Source organism: Bufo gargarizans, chromosome 2 (assembly GCF_014858855.1).
Source record: "Bufo gargarizans isolate SCDJY-AF-19 chromosome 2, ASM1485885v1, whole genome shotgun sequence".
NCBI lineage: Eukaryota > Metazoa > Chordata > Amphibia > Anura > Bufonidae > Bufo > Bufo gargarizans.
In genome coordinates this window covers 106,487,616-106,507,664 of record NC_058081.1, presented here as the reverse complement: position 1 = coordinate 106,507,664, position 20,049 = coordinate 106,487,616, and the positions used below count along the sequence as shown (strand labels likewise).

Sequence of the window (20,049 nt, the reverse complement as noted above, 5' to 3'; positions counted from 1 at the left end):
TCTATATGTACAGCTGGTATAAGTTATACATCTTCTTGTATATAGTGATATGGACCATGCTGGTATAACCTGGGCATCTCGTGTATATAATTATATATGTACAGCTGGTATACGTTATACATCTTCTTGTATATAGTGATATGGACCATGCTGGTATAACCTGGGCATCTCGTGTATATAATTATATATGTACAGCTGGTATACGTTATACATCTTCTTGAGTATAGTGATATGGACCATGTTGGTATAACCTGGGCATCTCGTGTATATAATTATATATGTACAGCTGGTATACGTTATACATCTTCTTGTATATAGTGATATGGAGCATGCTGGTATAACCTGGGCATCCCCTGTATATAATTATATATGTACAGCTGGTATACGTTATACATCTTCTTGTATATAGTGATATGGAGCATGCTGGTATAACCTGGGCATCTCCTGTATATAATTATATATGTACAGCTGGTATAAGTTATACATCTTCTTGTGTATAGTGATATGGACCATGCTGGTATAACCTGGGCATCTCGTGTATATAATTATATATGTACAGCTGGTATACATTATACACCTACTTATATATAGTGATATGGAGCATACTGGTATAACCTGGGCATCCCCTGTATATAATTATATAGCCAGTTTCATAAATACAAAACTGCTGACAGATGTCCTTTCGGGCTCATGCACACAAATGTATTTTCTTTCCCTGTGCGTACCGTTTTTTTAATTTATTTTTTGCGGACCATATGCATTCATTTCAGTAGGTCCGCAAAAAATAACGGAAGTTACTCCGTGTGCATTCCGTTTCCGTATGTCTGTTCTGCAAAAAAATAGAACATGTTCTATTATTGTCCGCATTACGGATAAGGATAGTACTGTTCTATTAGGGGCCAGCTGCTCCGTTCTGCAAAATACAGAATGCACATGGACGTCATCTGTATTTTTTGCGGACCGCAAAATACATACGGTCGTGTGCACGAGCCCGTAAAGTGAGAACCACAGCAGAGCCCACCATGTGAACACAGCCTAAAGGTCATGTTTGTGGCACCATCCAAACTAGCCTAAATCTAACCCCAGAGATCAGCCCTAGAACTCAGACCCCCTTTGTGTTCAGTGATTTATATCCCATTCATTACATGTCCCAGTGACAGGTTATAAAACATTGAGGTGGTAAACAAAAATGGGAATTCCAGTACTGATTACACTTCCTATGAGGACTGGCATCGCTAAATGATAGACGTCTTTTAAAAACCACACACGCCATTAGAAAGCTGTTTTGAAGGAAACCGCAGGCTTATATTTTCCTACAGAACCGTCTCAGAAATGAGCGTCCAGCTGCGCCTCTCTCCTGTGGCACCAGGTGGCGCTGCTGCTCTCCTGTACTCCGGCATGACGTGTTTCCGCGGTCCCTCTGTCTGTCGGTGGTCTCCTCCCATTGGCTGCTGCTGCTGATAGCAGGGCTGAAGGTAACGCACTCATTCCACCCGCCTGAGATCGGAGAGAGTAACAGCCGAGGCACGGGGACAGCCACACCGACCTACAGCTGTGGAGCACGCGGCCAAGCCCAGGCAAAACATGCCCAAAAGGAAGCCCGGACCCATCCAGCTCAACCCCACCCCTGATGGGACCACTGTGAACGGGACCCCGTCTGCAGAGTAAGTGACCGCGGGGGGTGATGGAGGCGGGGCCCCTGCGGTGGTGGCCCCCCGGCTACCTATGAGGCAGGCTCCTACCAGTCATTTCCTGCCTTCTCCAGTGCTGAGACTTTTCCTCCAGTGGACGGGAGAGACACTTGATGCACAGGTCCCCCTGTCACTCCCTGATGCAGGGCAGTGCCAGCTCTCTGCCAGGCTCTGCTGGTATCCCCCTGCTGCCCCACTGTATGCTACTGGGCATTGCAAGCTGATGCCACCCAAATACTCACTGTGCCACTCGCCATACCCCAGAACTAATGGGGGCAACTGAACCCTGTAAACTGCCCCTCGGGGGGTGAATGGCACAGTACACCATGCTCTTCTCTCCTAATGCTCCAACTTCCATTGAGTCTTCCCCATTCATTAGAAATGTAACACCGAAGAGTCTGACCAGAGAGGTGGAGACACTAAAATATATATATTTTTGGGGGCATTTTAAAGAGACCCTCATTTAAGGGGTTTCTGTTGATTTATGTGCGTTAGAGTATGGTGCCTCCGTTATGCCATGGGCTGCGTCTTGGTTCTTATATAATATTGACACCTATATCTACAGAGAGAATACAATGCAGAAAGTGATGAGGGAGGCAGCGCTGGGTGTTCGGGTGCCTGGTATAACGGGTGCTCCCTTCGGTCTGGGTGTGTCTGGCTGGGAAGGTGTGGAGTGAGCAAGCCCTAGGACAAGAATGTGCAGAGTGCAGCTTTCCTCCTCCTCCTCCTCCTGCAGCGAGTCTCCATTCCAGGCCTGTAAGTGTCCAGACATGCTCAGCTAGGACCCTCCATCGCCATCTTTGTTATGGTGGACACCTGACGGGGGTCTCCACCCCCCCTAGTACTGTCAGATCGCTTCCTCTATAGGAAAGAGAAGGGTCTGGCTTGTCATGCCAGCACAAGTCTTTAGGCTGAAATGAATGTGTGAGGGGGCTGAGGGTTGGTATCCTGCCCGGTGCCAGCAAGAATCCACGCTGTGTGTCATCCTAGTTTACCAGTGAAGCGATCAGGTTACCGGCTAACTGTGTACATTAGGAGAAATGACACCCACACAGTCAGGTCACCTTATGACTACTTCCTAATTTCAATGGCGGCAGCGCGTAGCTCATAAAGGAAGTGGCGTGTTGTGAGCTGGCTCGGTGGGTAAATAAGGGGTGGTGAGCTGGCTCGGTGGGTAAATAAGGGGTGGTGAGCTGGCTCGGTGGGTAAATAAGGGGTGGTGAGCTGGCTCGGTGGGTAAATAAGGGGTGGTGAGCTGGCTCGGTGGGTAAATAAGGGGTGGTGAGCTGGCTCGGTGGGTAAATAAGGGGTGGTGAGCTGGCTCGGTGGGTAATAAGGGGTGGTGAGCTGGCTCGGTGGGTATATAAGGGGTGGTGAGCTGGCTCGTGGGTATATAAGGGGTGTTATAGGCTGTCTGCGCACAAATTCCTCGTCGCTGTCATGAGTAAAAGGGATGATTTTTCAGAGTAGTAAAAAGGGATGATTACTTGCTTTTGGGGCGAGGATGCAGAACTGTTCTCGTGCTGCTGTGGTGAAGGTGTATCATGAGTGGACAAGTGGCACCAGTGTGAATAAGTGACGTGGACCCTGCGGCGCACCACGTGTCACTGATATGTGAGGTGAACATCCGCTATGAAGGTGCGCGAGGGCGGAGCGACTTCTTCAGTGGAGCAACTCGCGACCAAAACGAATCGGGGGGCTAAACAGACGTGTGTCTAAAACAACAGTGCAGCGGATCCTGCTGCGTATGGTTCTCAGAAGCAGACGGATGGTCACTGCACCTCTGTGAAAGAAGTTCTATCGGCAGAAAAGGCTTACATTTTGAGGCAATATCAGAATTGGACCTCTGCTTAATTGACAAAGGGCTGCCTTTTCTGATGAGTTTTTTTTTTTTTTTTTTTGTCTACTTCATGGAACGGCTAGATGTTGGCATGTCAGGCGAGATACACGGGAGAAGAAACGCCCTACAACCGTTACAGGAAGAACACAAGCTGGTGGTGGCAGCGTTATGGTCTGGGGAATGGTTTCATGGCATTCTTTGGACCCACTCATCCATGTGGCAGGTGCTTTCAACAGATTTGAGTTTAAGCCCATCCTTGCAGATCATGTACACCCTTACATGCTAATGATCTTCCCTGTGGTGGATGGGATCCTCCAGCAAGACAACACGACATGTCACACGGCATCTAGAAATGTCTGAAATTGGCTGGAAGAGCATGACCAAGACATCCACGTAAAACCCTGGCCCCTAATTCCCCAGATTTGAACCCAGTTGAGCATGTGTGGGACCACCTCGATCTTTGTTTGCTCTATGAATTCTCCTCCGCACACCTTCCTCAGGTGTGGGTGCACTGCAGTAAACCTCGCTCAAGATACCAGGACCTTCTTGACCCGTCTAGCTGCTGTCCGTGCTGCACACAACGATCACTCTGAGTATTAGCTGGTGGTCAGAATAATGTTACTCGACCATGTATATTGGTGCCAAAGGCAGAGAGCGTTTTTATCTTCTGATAAATTTGAAAAAAAAAACAAGAAAAAACTAGCTGCGCCTTTATGTGACATACGTATAAAACATTTTTGCTACATTTTCAAGTATTGGAAATGTATGGTAACAATACCTATGATGCATTATACACTGTAAGGTATTTATACGCTGATCAGCCATAACATTAAAATCAGCTGGACTCCTACATAGCTGTGACCCGTCGAGGCATGGACTCCACAAGACCTCTGAAGGTGTCCTTTAGCATCTGGCAACCGCATGTTAAAGCAGTCGGGGATATGAAAGAGGGAGCTCTGTGATGTACAGTTGAGTAGAAAGCAGAGTAAATCCTCACAGGACTCCTCGAAGAGACGGTGGGAGTCCTGATTACCCCGCCCACAGAGGATGATTGACAGCCTTTTCTGTATAGGCCTACACCACAGGCCGATATCGGGAGCATTTGTTAACGATAATTGCCTGCTTCTCAGAGGAGGTGAGAGCAAAAGTCACGTCCTATGTATATAGGGATGAGGGATCGCTGGTGTGATCGCTTGTCCTCCTAGAGAATCGTTGGTTACACAGGGTGATCTGCTGCCCAGAAACAATGATTCTGGTGACCACATCAGCAATGCTTTCACACAATGAATGTGATCAGCCGTACCTGTAGGCTACATTCACAGCCATTTAAAGAACCAATTGAATAGAACCATTCACATGTGTGTGTTTTTTTTTTTTTTTTTTAAATAAGACCTGTCCTATTTTTGGCTGTTTTCACAGCCAGACGGATCCCATTGAAGTCAATGGGACAGTTTTTAACAGTTGTTTAGACAGGAGTCCATTCAGGGGTTAAAAGTTTAAAAAAAAAATAATAAAACTGATCCACTTGCTAGCATGGGAAGACTCACTCCCCGCTATAGGCTTTAGGACCTGATGCTCCAAGCGTATTGATGTCACATGATGTGACGTCATCATGCTCGGAGCACAGGCCCTGCTGCCTCCAGTGAGGAACGAGTGTTCTACCACATTTAAATGAATGAGGTATTTCTGAATTTGTGGACAATATATATAGGACTGCACTCCTATCTGCGACGTTTCGGCTTATACATGAGCCTTTCTCAAGTCTTGAGAGAGGCTTATGTATGAGCCGAAACTTTATGGGTGAATAAAGTTTCTTCACTGAAAATTTTGAAAGTCTACAGGAGTGCAGTCCAATTTTTCCTTTTATACTAGTGGATAAGCACCTATTCCCATACTTGGGCTCTGCTCCCGTTTCCCCCTTTTTTTTTCCAATGGTGCTGCTGGTGATTATTATATAATTTATTTTTTATTTTTTATTTATTTATTCTGAGGTGGGGTACACTATGGTGGGCATTTAATGTCCAGGGGGGGGGGGGGCATAAAATATACTGAGGGCACTGCAGGGGTTGGGACGTAAACATACCCCAATTGATCTACATCTGGTTTTTAATGTCCGTTGACAACTGATGCAAAATAGCTGAAAGGCGGTGAGAAAAAGGATGCGCACACTGATGCAAAATGGTTATGAAAAACTGTCTTTTTTTTATTTTTTTATTTTTTTTAAATGTCCAAACAAAATGTTAGAAATGTTTACAAATTTATTAAAAAGGTAAAACTAACATTTCACATGGACATAAGTATTCAGACCCTTTGCTCTGACACGTGAAATTTAACTCTGGGGGGGCTTCCATTTCTCTTGCTCATCTCTGTGATGTTTCTACACCTTGATTAGAGTCCACATGCGGTAAATTCAGTTGATTGGACATGATTTGGAAAGGCACAGCCCTGTCTATATAAAGTCTCACAGCTGGCAATGCATATCAGAACGAAAACCAAACCCTGACAAAGCTTTGCGCGAAACCCGGTGTTTGATCTTTTGTATACACTGCTTTCATCTCATTGAAATATTGTGAGTATATTAAACCCCTTTTGCATTTGACCCTTGGTGACTGTGCTTCACTATTGCTGCGATCTTTGGTTTTCCACAGAAGCACGTATAGGAGTGAAGGTGGCTTTCAGTGTTTACCCTTGTCCATTAGTTCGAATGGCTCTGACTTGATGAACTTCTTCCGGGACTTTTAGAGGCAGCGCGGTCCAACCAAAAACGCAACTAGACTGTATGTGAATATCTACCCCCTTCACAATTGGGCACCTACGACTATAAATATTATATATAATGTACAAGGGGCAGTTTATATTATTTTATTGTCTCATAAGAAGAAAAGAACTGCCTGTAGAGCTCAGACAGGATTGTGTGGAGGCCCAGGGTCTGAATTCTTATGTCAATACAATAGTTTTTCCTTTTCAATAAATTAGCAAAGATTTCTAACATTCTGTTTTCACTTTCTCATTATGGGGTATTGAGGGCAGAATGATGCGGAAAGCCTGAAATTGTATTTATTTTTTTATTTTTTCATTTTAGCACATAACAAAAAGTGAAAGGGTCTGAAGACTTTACAAATGCACTGTATATAATGTCCCCCATAGTGACTTCCAGTATAAATATTTGGCTCCATATTGGCCTCAGCATATATAGTGCCACCAACCTTCACATGCCTACATGTTAAAAAAAAAAAATAATAATAAATATTTACAGTATCTCAGAAAAGTAAGTCCACCCCATTACATTTCTGTAAATATTTTATTATCTTTCCCTGGGACAACACTGAAGATCTGACACTTTGATACAATGTACAGTAGTCCGTGTACAGCTTGTATAGCGGTGTATATCTGGTGTGCCCTCAAAATAACTCATCACAGCTATTAATGTGTAAACCTCTGGCAACAAAAGTGAGTACACCCCTAAGTGAAAATAGCCAATTTGTGCCCAGTTACCCATTTTTCCTCCCCGGTGTCATGTGACTCATTAGGGTTACAAGGTCTTGGGTATGACTAGGGAGCAGGTATGTTACATTTGGTGTTATCGCTCTCACATTCTCTCATACTGGTCACTGGAAGTTCAACATGGCACCTCATGGCAAAGAACTCTCTAAGGATCTTAAAAAAAGGAATTGTTGCTCTACATAAAGATAGCATAGGCCAGGGATGCTCAACCTGCGGCCCTCCAGCTGTTGTAAAAAATACAACTTCCACCATGCCCTGCTGTAGGCTGTCCGGGCATGCTGGGAGTTGTAGTTTTGCCGCAGGTTGGCATCCCTGGCCTAGGCTATAAGAAGATTGCCAACACCCTGAAATTGAGCTGCGGCACGGTGGCCAAGACCATACAGCGGTTTAACAAGACGGGTTCCACTCAGAACAGGCCTCGCCATGGCCGAACAAAGAAGTTGCGTGCACGTGCTCCACGTCATATCCAGAGGTTGTCTTTTCCAAATAGACGTATGAGTGCTGCCAGCATTGCTGCAGAGGTTACAGGGGGGGGTCAGCCTGTCAGTGCTCAGACCATACACTGCACACCGCATCAATGGTCTGCATGGCTGTCGTCCCAGAAGGAAGCCTCTGCTAAAGATGATGCACAAGAAAGCCCTCAAACAGTTTGCTGAAGACAAGCAGACTAAGGACATGGATTACTGGAACCACATCCTGTGGTCTGATGAGACCAAGATAAACGTATTTGGTTCAGATGGTGTCAAGCGTGTGTGGCAGCGACCGGGTGAGGATTACAAAGACAAATGTGTCTTGCCTACAGTCAAGCATAGTGGCGGGAGTGTCGTGGTTTGGGGCTGCATGAGTGCTGCCGGCTGCGGGGAGCCACAGTCCATTGACGTAACCATGAATGCCAACATGTACTGTGACATACTGAGGCAGAGCATGATTCCCCTCCCTCCCGAAACTGGGCCGGAGGGCAGTATTCCAACATGATACCGACCCCAAAACACCTCCAAGACGACCACTGCCTTGTTATAAAGAAACTGAGGGTAAGGGCTCATGCACACAAAAGTATTTTCTTTCAGTTTATGTTCCGTTTTTTTGCGTGCCGTATGCAGAACCATTTACTTCAATGGGTCTGCAAAAACAACAGAAGGTACTTCGTATGCATTCTGTTTCCGTATTTCCGTTCCACAAAAAAGTAGTGCATGTTCTATTATTGTTCGGAAATCACAGTCCGAGGGCCCCATTCAAGTCAATGGTTCAGCAAAAAATACGGAACACATCCGTATGTCATCCGTGTTTTGCGGATCCATACTGTAGAAATGCTATGCCCAGCCCATATTGCTCATGTGTTTGGTGATTTTAAGTTACTGTTTTCCGTTTCCAATCCTCAGAAAAACAGATTGCATAAGGAATCCATACGGATATGTTTTGTGAAATAACGGAACGGAAGAGGACTTAAATCAGAGAAAAAAATACTTTGATACGGAACAACAGATCCGTGAAAAACAGACCGCAAATCGACAACGGTTGTGTGCATGAGCCCTAAAGGTGCTGGACTGGCCAAGCATGTCTCCAGACCTAAACCATATTGAGCATCTGTAGGGCATCCTTAAACAGAAGGTGGAGGAGCGCAAGGTCTCTAACATCCACCAGCTCCGTGATGTCGTCATGGAGGAGAGGAAGAGGATTCCAGTGGAGACCTGTGAGGCTCTAGTGAACTCCATGCCCAAGAGAGTTAAGGCAGTGCTGGAAAATAATGGTGGCCACACAAAATGTTGACACTTTGGGCAAAATTTGGCCATTTTCACTTAGAGGTGTACTCACTTTTGTTGCCAGTGGCTGTGTGTTAAGTTAGGCCTCTTTCACACTGGCGTGTGCGGCCCGTAATACACGAGCACAGTCCGTGGGGCAGCTGCAGCGGATCGCGGACCCATTCACTTGAATGGGTCCGCGATCCGGCCGTTCCGCAAAAAGATAGGACATGTTTTATCTTTTTGCGGAACGGAAGTACGGGACGAAACCCCACGGAAGCACTCCGTAGTGGTTCCGTTCCGCATCTCAGGATTTGCGGACCTATTCAAGTTAACGAGTCTGCATCCATGATGCGGAATGCCCATGGAACGGCACCCGTGTATTGCGGATCCTCAAATGTGGTCGGCAGTACGGCAACGGGGCGCACACGCCAGTGTGAAAGAGGCCTTAGGCTACTTTCACATCAGCATTTTTTGCGGATCAGTCATGGATTTGCAAAAAACGCTTCTGTTACAATAATAATACCACCGCATGGATGCGGTGGTATTATGTCTTTTTATAGCCATTGATCCGTCTTGAACACCATTAAAAGTCAATGGGGAATGGATCCATTTTCTATTGTCAGAGAAAATGGATCCGTTACCATTGACTTGCATTGTGTGTCAGGACGGATCCGTCTTGCTCCGCACCACATCGTGGACAGAAAAACACTGCTTGCAGAGTTTTTCTGTCCGCGATGGGGGCGCAACCAAACGTAACGGAATACATTTTGGTGCACTCAGTTTTGTTCAGTTTTGTCTCCATTGACAATGAATGGGGATAAAACTGAAGCGTTTTCTTCCGCTATTGAGATCCTATGACGGATCTGAATAGCAGAATTGAAAACGCAGATGTGAAAGTGGCCTTATTTTGAGAGCACAGCAAATTTACACTTTAATAAAAGCTGCACACGGACTACTGTACATTGTATTAAAGTGTCAGATCTTCAGTGTCCCATGAAAAGATATAAAATATTTACAGAAATGTGAGGGGTGGACTCCCTTTTGTGAGATACTGTAGGTGCTTTACATTGTGGACCCTGACCAGCCTGAAGCTCCTTAGTATCATGCACAGCAATCTACAATGCTCTGCGTGTACTAACTCCTTTCTGTCATAGACAACATTAAAGGGGTTGTCCAGGCACCACACCTGACCACAGGTTCTATGTGGCATTGCAGCTCATCCCCATTCACTTCAGTGCAGCTGAGCTGCAATACCCAGGCACAGCCCGTGGACAGGTGTGGTTCAGTTCAGGCCTCTTTCACATGAACGTATTTTCTTTCCGTGTCTTTTTTTTTTTTTTTTTTTTTTTTTTTTTTTTTTTGCGGTCGGTATGCGAAACCATTCATTTCAATGGTTCCGCCAAAAAAACTGAATGTACTCTGTGTGCATTCCGTTCCACTAAAACAGTGGTGGGCAAACTTATTAGTAAAATGAGCCAAATATCGACAAAACAGCGATGTAATTTTTTTTTTTGAGAGCCAAATTTTTTAAACTTCAAATATATAGGAAGGTACATTGTTATTTACTTCATAAGGGTATTCCTAACCATCTGAACATACCTTTCTCAATCCTCGACACTAGATCTTCTTTCACTCCACAACATTTCACCCTATAAGACGCACGTAGGTTTTAGAGGCGGACAATATGGAAAACAATATTTTTAATTACACCTCAGGTCCGACCACTAATCAGAACCCCAATGTTAATAAGACCGCCCTGAGATCAGACGTCAGCTCAGACCCCAAAGTAAATGACCCCCCTCAATCAGACCTCAAATAAGAGCCCCATGCCTCTCATCATCCCCATTATCATCCATGATGCCTCTCATATCCCCCATTATGATTCTCATCACCCCATTGCATCAGATCAGCCCCAAGTTTAATCAAATAAAAAAGCACTTACCACTCCGGCTCCTGGATGCCGCTGCTCCTCACCACCCGCGCTCTGTGTTCCTCCTGCTGTCAGCTGTGCTGTGAACTGGCGTTCACAGCATGACGTCACAGAGCGGCTCACACTGTGCGCAGCCCTGCACAGCCTACAACCGAGGACCAGGAAGCGGTGAGTACAGAGCCTTCACCGCTTCCTGGACTTCACCCTCCTGCCTATTTTTGCTACGGGCAACGAAAATGCTATTGCACTGTACATGTGAGCCCACACCTGGAAGAGCCAATATCAGGGGGCTAAAGCCGCATGTGGCTCTAGAGCCGCAGTTTGCTGACCACTGCACTAAAAGATAGAACCTGCCCTATTATTGTCCGCATTACAGACAAGGATAGGACTGTTCTATTAGGGGCCAGCTGTTCCGTTCCACAAAATATGGAATGCACACGGACGTCATCCGTATTTTTTGCGGACCCCAAAATACATACGGTCGTGTGCAAGAGGCCTAAAGCAGCCATGGTTTTCTAATCCTGGACAACCCCTTTAACTTTTTTTTTTAGCAACTAATGCTATAGTAGCTATTCTGTGGTGTCCAGTCAGGTGGCTAGACTTTTTCGCTGACCCCCTTTTTTGACTATATCTCCTTAGGTCTCATGTATGAAGAATAAGTACTATTTTTTTCAGAAACCATTTTGACATATGAAGTCCCCTGTATAAAGAATGCTGCCTTGCTTCAAAGTCTCCGAAGGAATATTATTGATCCACTTAGTACAAGTGACTGCAGTCTTTTCTACAAATAAGTAATTAGGAGGAGTAAAATCAAATGATGAATTATTAAAATGTTACTGTTTGCCTACATTCACACAGCAGTATCCAGTTTGCAGTTTGTAAATCCGCACTTTTCACGGGGCCCCATTGTCAAAATGCCTATTTTTGTCCTCAAAATGGACAAGTTGTATAACTTGGGGCACGGATGCGGACAGTATACGCATTTTTTTTTTTTTTGGGCTCCATACAAATGAATGGGTCCGCGTGTGATCCACAAAAATACAGATTGGACGCAGTCTGAAAATATAGTCGTGTGCCTGAGTCCTTAACTGGATTGGTTATTATAATATGCTTCAATTCATATTGATATTTCTAATGTAGCAATCATGAACCCCTTTAAAAAGCTAATAAAATATTGCTGTTTTCTTTATAATCCTATATTATGCTTATGAGTAAACTAGTAAGAGGTCTCAGGTAGGGCTAATACGATTGCTCGATTTAATCAAGTAATTAGACACAAAAAAATCTCGATGCAAACTTTTTGCATCGAGGATTCGTTTGTGTGATGTGACCACTGAGCGGGAGTGAAGCGCTTGCTATTACTTACCGCTCCGTGGTCACCCGTCGGCCCACACCACGCTGCACTTTCTTCCTTCCTACGTAAGCGCGCACTATGACCCAACGCTGTGTGACGTCAGGATCTCAGTGCAGCACACAGAGAAGAAGATGGAGGAGCTGTGGAGCTGCGCCCCTACAGGAAAGGTAAGTACTGTTGCTGGGGACATGGCTAGGAGGGGGTGGCACTGGGGGGAAAATTGCGGGCGCAAGCTGGTGGCACTGAGGGGGCAGCTGATGGCACTGGGGTGAGGAAGAGCTGAAGGCACTGGGGGATAGTGGAGCTGATGGCACTGGGGGAACTGATGCACTTGGGCTGATTGCACAGGGGGGGAAGGGTGTTGGGGACTGATGGCAGGGGGTCTGAGTTTTTATAAAGGAAAACAGTCTATTCATTCATGTTTTCTTATTAATTACTCGATTAATCGTAAAAAATCAATAGAATACTCAATTTCTAAAATAATCGTTAACTGCAGCCCTAGTCTCAGGTTGCTGAGCACAAAAATAAAACCTGTTCTCTATATAGTAAGGCTTTTTATTGTTATGTGATTATATATTATTTATTATGGGTTAAATGAGAGAAAATGAGTGTAAAACGGGTTAAATGAGTGTAAAACGCATTGCATCCGGAAGCAAGTGCGGATGCAATGCTTCTTTCACTGATGGTTGCGAAGAGATGTTGTTTGTAAACCTTCAGTGTTTTTTATCTCGCGTGTGAAAAACGCATTGCACCCGCACGGAAAAAACTGACTGAACTTGCTTGCAAAATGGTGCGAGTTTCACTGACGCTCCTCCGAAACCAATCCGTCACGCTCGTGTGAAAGAAGCCTTACTGTCTTTTCAATGCTTATAAGCGGACACACATTACTGATGTCTTTCTAATCACATATTGTTCCTGTGAATAAAGCGGTAATATGTAGATTAGCGTTCTGGGCAGATCTCAGTGTGGTGAGGCTATAGTACATGGTGTATATGATATGTACATGCTATAGGACACAGCTCTGCTCACGGCATGTGAATGTCTAGCCCTGTCAATCAAGAGGAGGGTGGAGTGAGCAGAACATAGGGGGCGCTACGTAGCAGTGCGCAAAGGGTTCAGCCCCGCCTCCTGGTGCTTAAACATGCTTATTTGCATATATAATATATATATATATATATATATATATAAAAAAATATATATATAATATATCTCTGCAGCTGTTTTGCATACAGACAAAAGAAAGGTATCGTTTTAATCATATGTCATGATGAGCCGTACCAGGCAGTATGTCTGGTTTAATAGGGTTGATCCAGGTAACAGAGCCGCATTAATACAAGGCACTTACTAATGTATTGTGATTGTCTATATTACCTCCTTTGCTGGCTAGAATAATTTTTCCTTCACATCACTGCTCGTTTCCAGGATTTGTAACCACCCTGCAATCCAGTATCGGTGGTCGTGCTTGTACAATGTATTTAACCATAAGCTACCAGTACCAGGTACTGGTTGTTTTAACTGGATTAAATAAAGAATTTTGGTTTTATTCTGTGAGTGTAGAATAAAACTTGTTCTATTAATTTTTTGGCGGGTGCCGCAGAACGAACATTCTAATGTGGACAACATCTGACCCCCAAAAATGTGAATTGGATGTGGAATAACAGAACGGTTGTGTGCATGAACCCTGAGCAAGTCAAGCGAGGCTGATTGCCGTGCTAAAAGTCCAAACAAAGGAGGAAGAACCAGGAAAGGAAGTGGAATGACTTCCAAAAATGATATCCAGGAAATGATGCACCTGTTTGTTTTTGTGTTTTTGTTTTGTTTTTTACAAAAAAATTAAAAATTATATAGAAAAGTAATCTCATATAAACTGCTGATTATGTGGTAACATTTTTACAGTAGCTTCCCTTTTAAGTGAAATATTTAGCAAGCAAGGGCTCACGCACACAAACGTATTTTTTGCGGGTCTCATGTGGACTCATTTACTTCAATTGGGCCGCAAAAGATGCAGACAGCACTCCGTGTGCTGTCCGCATCCTTATGTCCGTTATGTGGCGCCTGCAAAAATATAGACCATGTCCTATTCTTGTCCGTATTACGGACAAGGATAGGACTGTTCTATTATGGCTCAGCTGTTCTGTTCTGCAAAATTTGGAACGCACGTGGCTGGAATCCGTGTTTTCCAGATACGCAATTTGCAGACTGCAAAATGGGCAATGGTCATGTGCATGAGCCCGAATTCACAAAGTGAATGCACGTACATGTGATTCACTAAGGACCTCCTTTTATCTGTTTCTTCCATACCTAGCACCTGCGTTTCCATCTTTATGGGTCCCTGTGGATGCTGAACAGCTGAGAGGGCGGGTCTAGAAGATTCGGCTACTATCTAATTAAATGACATCTAATTATTATTATTATGAAGATGTCTCTGTAGCGTGTATTCCTATGAGCACCCGTCCTGCTGATTGTACAGGGGATTAAGCTACCAAAAAGGATTCTGCAGTTGCATGCTTGAAAGCTGTGGCCGTGTATGGATCTGAAATGAAAACTGAAACCACTATACAGATAATAAAAAATCTTTTGTTTGCCTGCAGATCTGTGTGTCTCCATGGTAACAGGTCACAGACAGAACACTGTGTAGTTGGGTCCTGTAGGTGTACTTTATTCCATCTGACCCCTACTTCTATATGCAGTAGGGGTCCGATGGGGGGCGGGTATGCAGAATTAGGGTGGTGTGCTCATGAGCCTAGTGCCTCTGCATGGCCTTTCATGGGTGATTAACAGGTGATACATACATGGGTGCCTCCAGTCATAGGTGAGGGGGTGGAGAGCCCATGGATACTGCAGACTTAGGGTCCATTCACACGTCCGTTTTTTCTTTCCTGATCTGTTCCGTTTTTTGCGGAACAGATCAGGACCAGATCAGGACCCATTCATTTTCAATGGGTCCTGGAAAAAATCGGACAGCACGTTTCCGTTGTTTCGTTCCGCATGTCCGTTTAAATATAAAACATGTCCTATTATGTTCCTGAAAAATCGGATCCTGGTACAATGCAAAGTCAATGGTTCCGCAAAAAAACGGAAGACATTCGGATGTCATTCCGTATGTCTTCCGTTTTTTGCGGAATCCGTTCCTGGAAACACATAGCAATTTTTTTTAAATTTTTTTTTAAATTTTTTTATTTTTTCAAAGAAATCCAAACAACTTTATTTGATTATTGAAATGTATACATGTTTCCGTTTTTTGCGGATCCGCAAAAAACGGATGACATACGGAAACATTTTCAGGAACAACGGATCCGCAAAAAACGGACCGAAATTCGGATTATAGAAAAATACTGACGTGTGAATGTAGCCTTACAGCTATGAAGCCACTAATAATGATAACCTCAAGGTAGGTCATCATTATCAGATCGGTGGGGGTCAGACTCCTGGCACCCATAGGGATAGGTTGTTTGAAGGGGTAACGGCGCGAGTTCTGTGTCCTCTTCAGTATTTACATAGTAGCTTCTTTTCCTATTCCAGTGAATTTCCCTGGACAGGCTCTACAGTCTATACGGTGTGCAGGTAAACATGGAAGAGGACGCAGCACAAGCGCTGCAGCCCCCTCAAACATGCTGATCAGCGGGGGTGCCAGGAGTCTGATGCAACCCGATTTGATATTTAATGACCTATCCTCAGCATAGATTATCTATCAATTTCATGCCCTACAAGAGCTATAGCTTTTTTTTTTTTTTTTCTGTCTATGTAGCCATATGAGGGCTTGTTTTTTGCACTGGACAAGTTGTAGTTTTTAATAGTGCTATTTTGGGGTACACATAACTTACCAATTTAAGGGCTCATGCACACGAACAGAGGGTCCGCAATATATGGGCCCTGGCTATTTTTGCACCGCATCACGGATGCGGACCCGTTTACTTGAACGGGTCTGCAATCTGGAAGGTGCAGTGCGGAACGGAGGCACGGAACCACACAGAAGCACTATGGAGTGCTACCGTGGCGCTTCTCTCCATGTTTCAGCACCACAAAAAAATTAAACGCTTCTATTTAATTTTTTTGTGGTGCAGACTGATCACGGACCCCTTCAAGTTGAATGGATCTGGATCTGTCTGCGGCATCCGCAATGGGCGCATCTATGAGCCCTAGCTTTTTGCGTTATAAATTTTGTGGTGCTCAAATTTTGGCATAAACATGATAACTTTTATATTCATACCAATACCAAACACGTGTGTGTGTGTGTGTGTGTGTGTGTGTGTGTGTGTTTTTTTTTTTTTTTTTCTCTACAGAGTTGTGTGATGATTATTTGATTATTTCAGGACAACTTGTAGTTTTTTCATTGATATAATTTCGGGATATATAACACTTTTTGATCGCTTTTTATCCATTTTTTCTTGTGAATAAGCAAAAAGCTGAAATTTGGGCATTTTTTTAGTTTTATTACGGTGTGCACCATATGAAATAAATTACATAATAGACGAGAGGACTATAATAGGCGATCTTTTGATTACTTCTAAAATACATTGCGTTATTCCCGTAGTGCAATGTATTTTACTGTCAGTGCTATACTGACCTTTACCAGCAGGCTGTGCCAGAAAGGCTTGGCCTGCTGGGACACACTAGAGGCAGGCCTGGGGCCTTCACTAGGCACTGTGCTGCCTGCACTGACATTGGAACCCCGTGATCTCATTTGCGGGGTGCTGACAGGAGCGAGTCCACTCCCCCTGTAACTTTACATGCCACAAGCGCTATTGCCTGCAGTATGTAAGGGGTTAAATGGGCCAGATCGCTGCTCCTGCTGGTTCTTGCCGTTAGAGCAGCAGTGCGTCCCTAATGTTACAGCCGCACTCCCCTTCATCGATACACGGGAGACCCCTTTAGCACTTGGGCTGGGCTGACGTTAAAAAAAAAATCTTTGCAGCGCCTTCAAACAGCTGACCCAGAGGGGGGTTCCGAGAGTCTGCTATGACCTGATCTAATATTGTCCAGTTCCAATTTGGTGTTCTAACCATCCCAACCTGTCAGATCTGCTTTAAAGCATTAGGTTTGGTTGACTTTTTGTGCATGAAGCCTTCAGTATTTCACATGGAATTACATTCCCTTAAGTCTATCAACATGGCGCATGTATCAAAGCCGTGGTGCTATTGTCTGCCGCAACGTCTGCCTGCTTTTTCTGGATGCATCTGTACGATAGGAAAAGTAGATTATCCATGAGAGCGACTGTATGTTTCGATCCATGGAAGTAGAACGTGGGGGATGTGTGTTTGATTGGGAGGGGGGGGGGGGGGCTGTAGTGTAAGGACGTACTTGTTATTTATGTTGCCTAGCAACGCTGGCATTGGAAACGAGCCGAATCCTTATAAATACTACTCTTGAAATGCCTTTCCTCCTACAGAACCCATTAACACTACGATGTCTATACACCGGAGCAAGGATCTCCTAAAATTGTCTTTACGAGCAGGAAATCAGCCCAGGTTTAGCTTGAGATGGAGCAATACCTTAATGTCACCTAATCTCAGGATGAAAAGGGGAAATACAATAGAAAGTTTCATTTGTGTGGCTCCTTCTTTCTTCAGGGTGCAGGCACAGCAAGAGTTAATAGAGCGAGTTGCGTGTGTGCAGATTGACAAGCTGAAGCTACCCACGCTGTACCCACATTGCCCACACAATCACATGTAATGGGAAACGTGATGGAAGGTTTTACAGCAGGACGGGTTTGGATCGACTGAAGGGGTTAACGATCGGGGATACTTTGCAGACAGCTCGGCAATGTCCGGGGAAGTACCATACAAGTTCATGGCATCCGGTAATCCCCAGAACATTCCTTTGGCGAATTGTCAGCAGCACCTGGGGACAGAAGTAACGCCGGTCTGTATAATCAAGGCATATAGTGAATATTTATGGGGCCACTAATTACATGGGGGCTGCCCAGGTCAAAGGACTCGCATACATGGCAGCACTGTGTACACTGTTGATTTCATGGCCTTTGTCTTAAAAGGGTTTTCAAGGAATCTACTATCCGTAGGGTAGGTCATCCATATTACAATGGCGGGTTACTGTACTAGTCCCACGCAAGTGAATAGGAGTCGGCTGTAGTAACCAGGCACAGCCAGTGTACGGAGCAGTGTCTGGTTCTGTTGCACTGTGCGCTTTGTAATCAGCTGATCGGCGGGGGTGCTGAGAAAAATGAAGTCTTAATGTATGCAAATGAGCCTCTAGGAGCAATGGGGGCGTTGCCGTTACACCTATAGGCTCAGCTCTCTTCAACTGCCACGCCCTCTCCATTTTGATTGACAGCCAGCTGTGATTATCTTTATACTGCCTGGTCCTGTCAATCTAACTGCAGAGGGTGCAGCAGTTGCAGAGAAATCTGAACCTCTAGGTGTAATGGTAATGACCCAGTTGCTCCTAGAGGCTCATTTGCATATATTGAAGCTTCATTTTTCTCAGCAATGCGGACACATATGAAAATGGGACCAACACAGATGCCTTCAGCTGCGAAGAGCACACATGTAACAGGTCAGCCAGTGTCATAGGTACAAACCTGCTGACAGATGCCCTTTAATGCTCAATGCACACAATCAGGATTGCGTGTGGATTTGCGTGCGACAAATCCACACCGTAGGTCATGTACAGTCGGGTCCAAAAATATTTGGACATCGACACAATTCTAACATTTTTGGCTCTACACCACCACAATGGAATTTAAATGAAACAAACAAGATGTGCTTTAACTGCAGACTGTCAGCTTTAATTTGAGGGTATTTACATCCCAATCAGATGAACGGTGTAGGAATTACAACAGTTTGCATATGAGCCTCCCACTCCCAAGGGACCAAAAGTAATGGGACAATTGGCTTCTCAGCTGTTCCATGGCCAGGTGTGTGTTATTCCCTCATTATCCCAATTACAATGAGCAGATAAAAGGTCCAGAGCTCATTTCAAGTGTGCTATTTGTATTTGGAATCTGTTGCTGTCAACTCTCAAGATGAGATCCAAAAAGCTGTCACTATCAGTGAAGCAAGCCATCATTAGGCTGAAAAAACAAAACAAGCCCATCAGAGAGATGGCAAAAACATTAGGCGTGGCCAAAACAACTGTTTGGAACATTCTTAAAAAGAAGGAACGCATCGGTGAGCTCAGCAACACCAAAAGACCCGGAAGACCACGGAAAACAACTGTGGTGGATGACTGAAGAGAAGACTCCACCAGAGTGAATACAGAGGGTTCACCACAAGATGTAAATCATTGGTGAGCCTCAAAAACAGGAAGGCCAGATTAGAGTTTGCCGAACGACATCAAAAAAGCCTTCACGGTTCTGGAACAACATCCTATGGACAGATAAGACCAAGATCAACTTGTACCAGAGTGATGGGAAGAGAAGACTATGGAGAAGGAAAGGAACTGCTCATGATCCTAAGCATACCACCTCATCAGTGAAGCATGGTGGTGGTAGTGTCATGGCGTGGGCATGTATGGCTGCCAATGGAACTGGTTCTCTTGTATTTATTGATGATGTGACTGCTGACAAAAGCAGCAGGATGAATTCTGAAGTGTTTCGGGCAATATTATCTGCTCATATTCAGCCAAATGCTTCAGAACTCATTGGACGGCACTTCACAGTGCAGATGGACAATGGCCCAAAGTATACTGCAAAAGCAACCAAATAGTTTTTTTTAAGGGAAAGAAGTGGAATATTATGCAATGGCCAAGTCCATCACCTGACCTGAATCCGATTGAGCATGCATTTCACTTGCTGAAGACAAAACCGAAGGGAAAATGCCCCACGAACAAGCAGGAACTGAAGACAATTGCAGTAGAGGCCTGGCAGAGCATCACCAGAGATGAAACCCAGCGTCTGGTGATGTCTATGCGTTCCAGACTTCAGGCTGTAATTGACTGCAAAGGATTTGCAACCAAGTATTAAAAAGTGAAAGTTTGATTTATGATTATTATCCTGTTCCATTACTTTTGGTCTCTTAACAAGTGGGAGG

The 20,049-nt window shown here is 44.6% G+C and overlaps 1 protein-coding gene across 1 annotated transcript in view; it reads left to right on the top strand.

Moving 5' to 3' along the window:
- Nucleotides 1–1,418: 1,418 nt before the first annotated feature.
- MAP2K1 (mitogen-activated protein kinase kinase 1) overlaps nucleotides 1,419–20,049 on the top strand; it is a 66,615-nt gene continuing 47,984 nt past the window's right edge. The window contains exon 1 of the mRNA XM_044283155.1: nucleotides 1,419–1,664. Within this exon, the coding sequence (XP_044139090.1) occupies nucleotides 1,585–1,664 (80 nt within the window). The 5' untranslated portion in view covers nucleotides 1,419–1,584. The remainder of the gene's footprint in view (nucleotides 1,665–20,049) is intronic.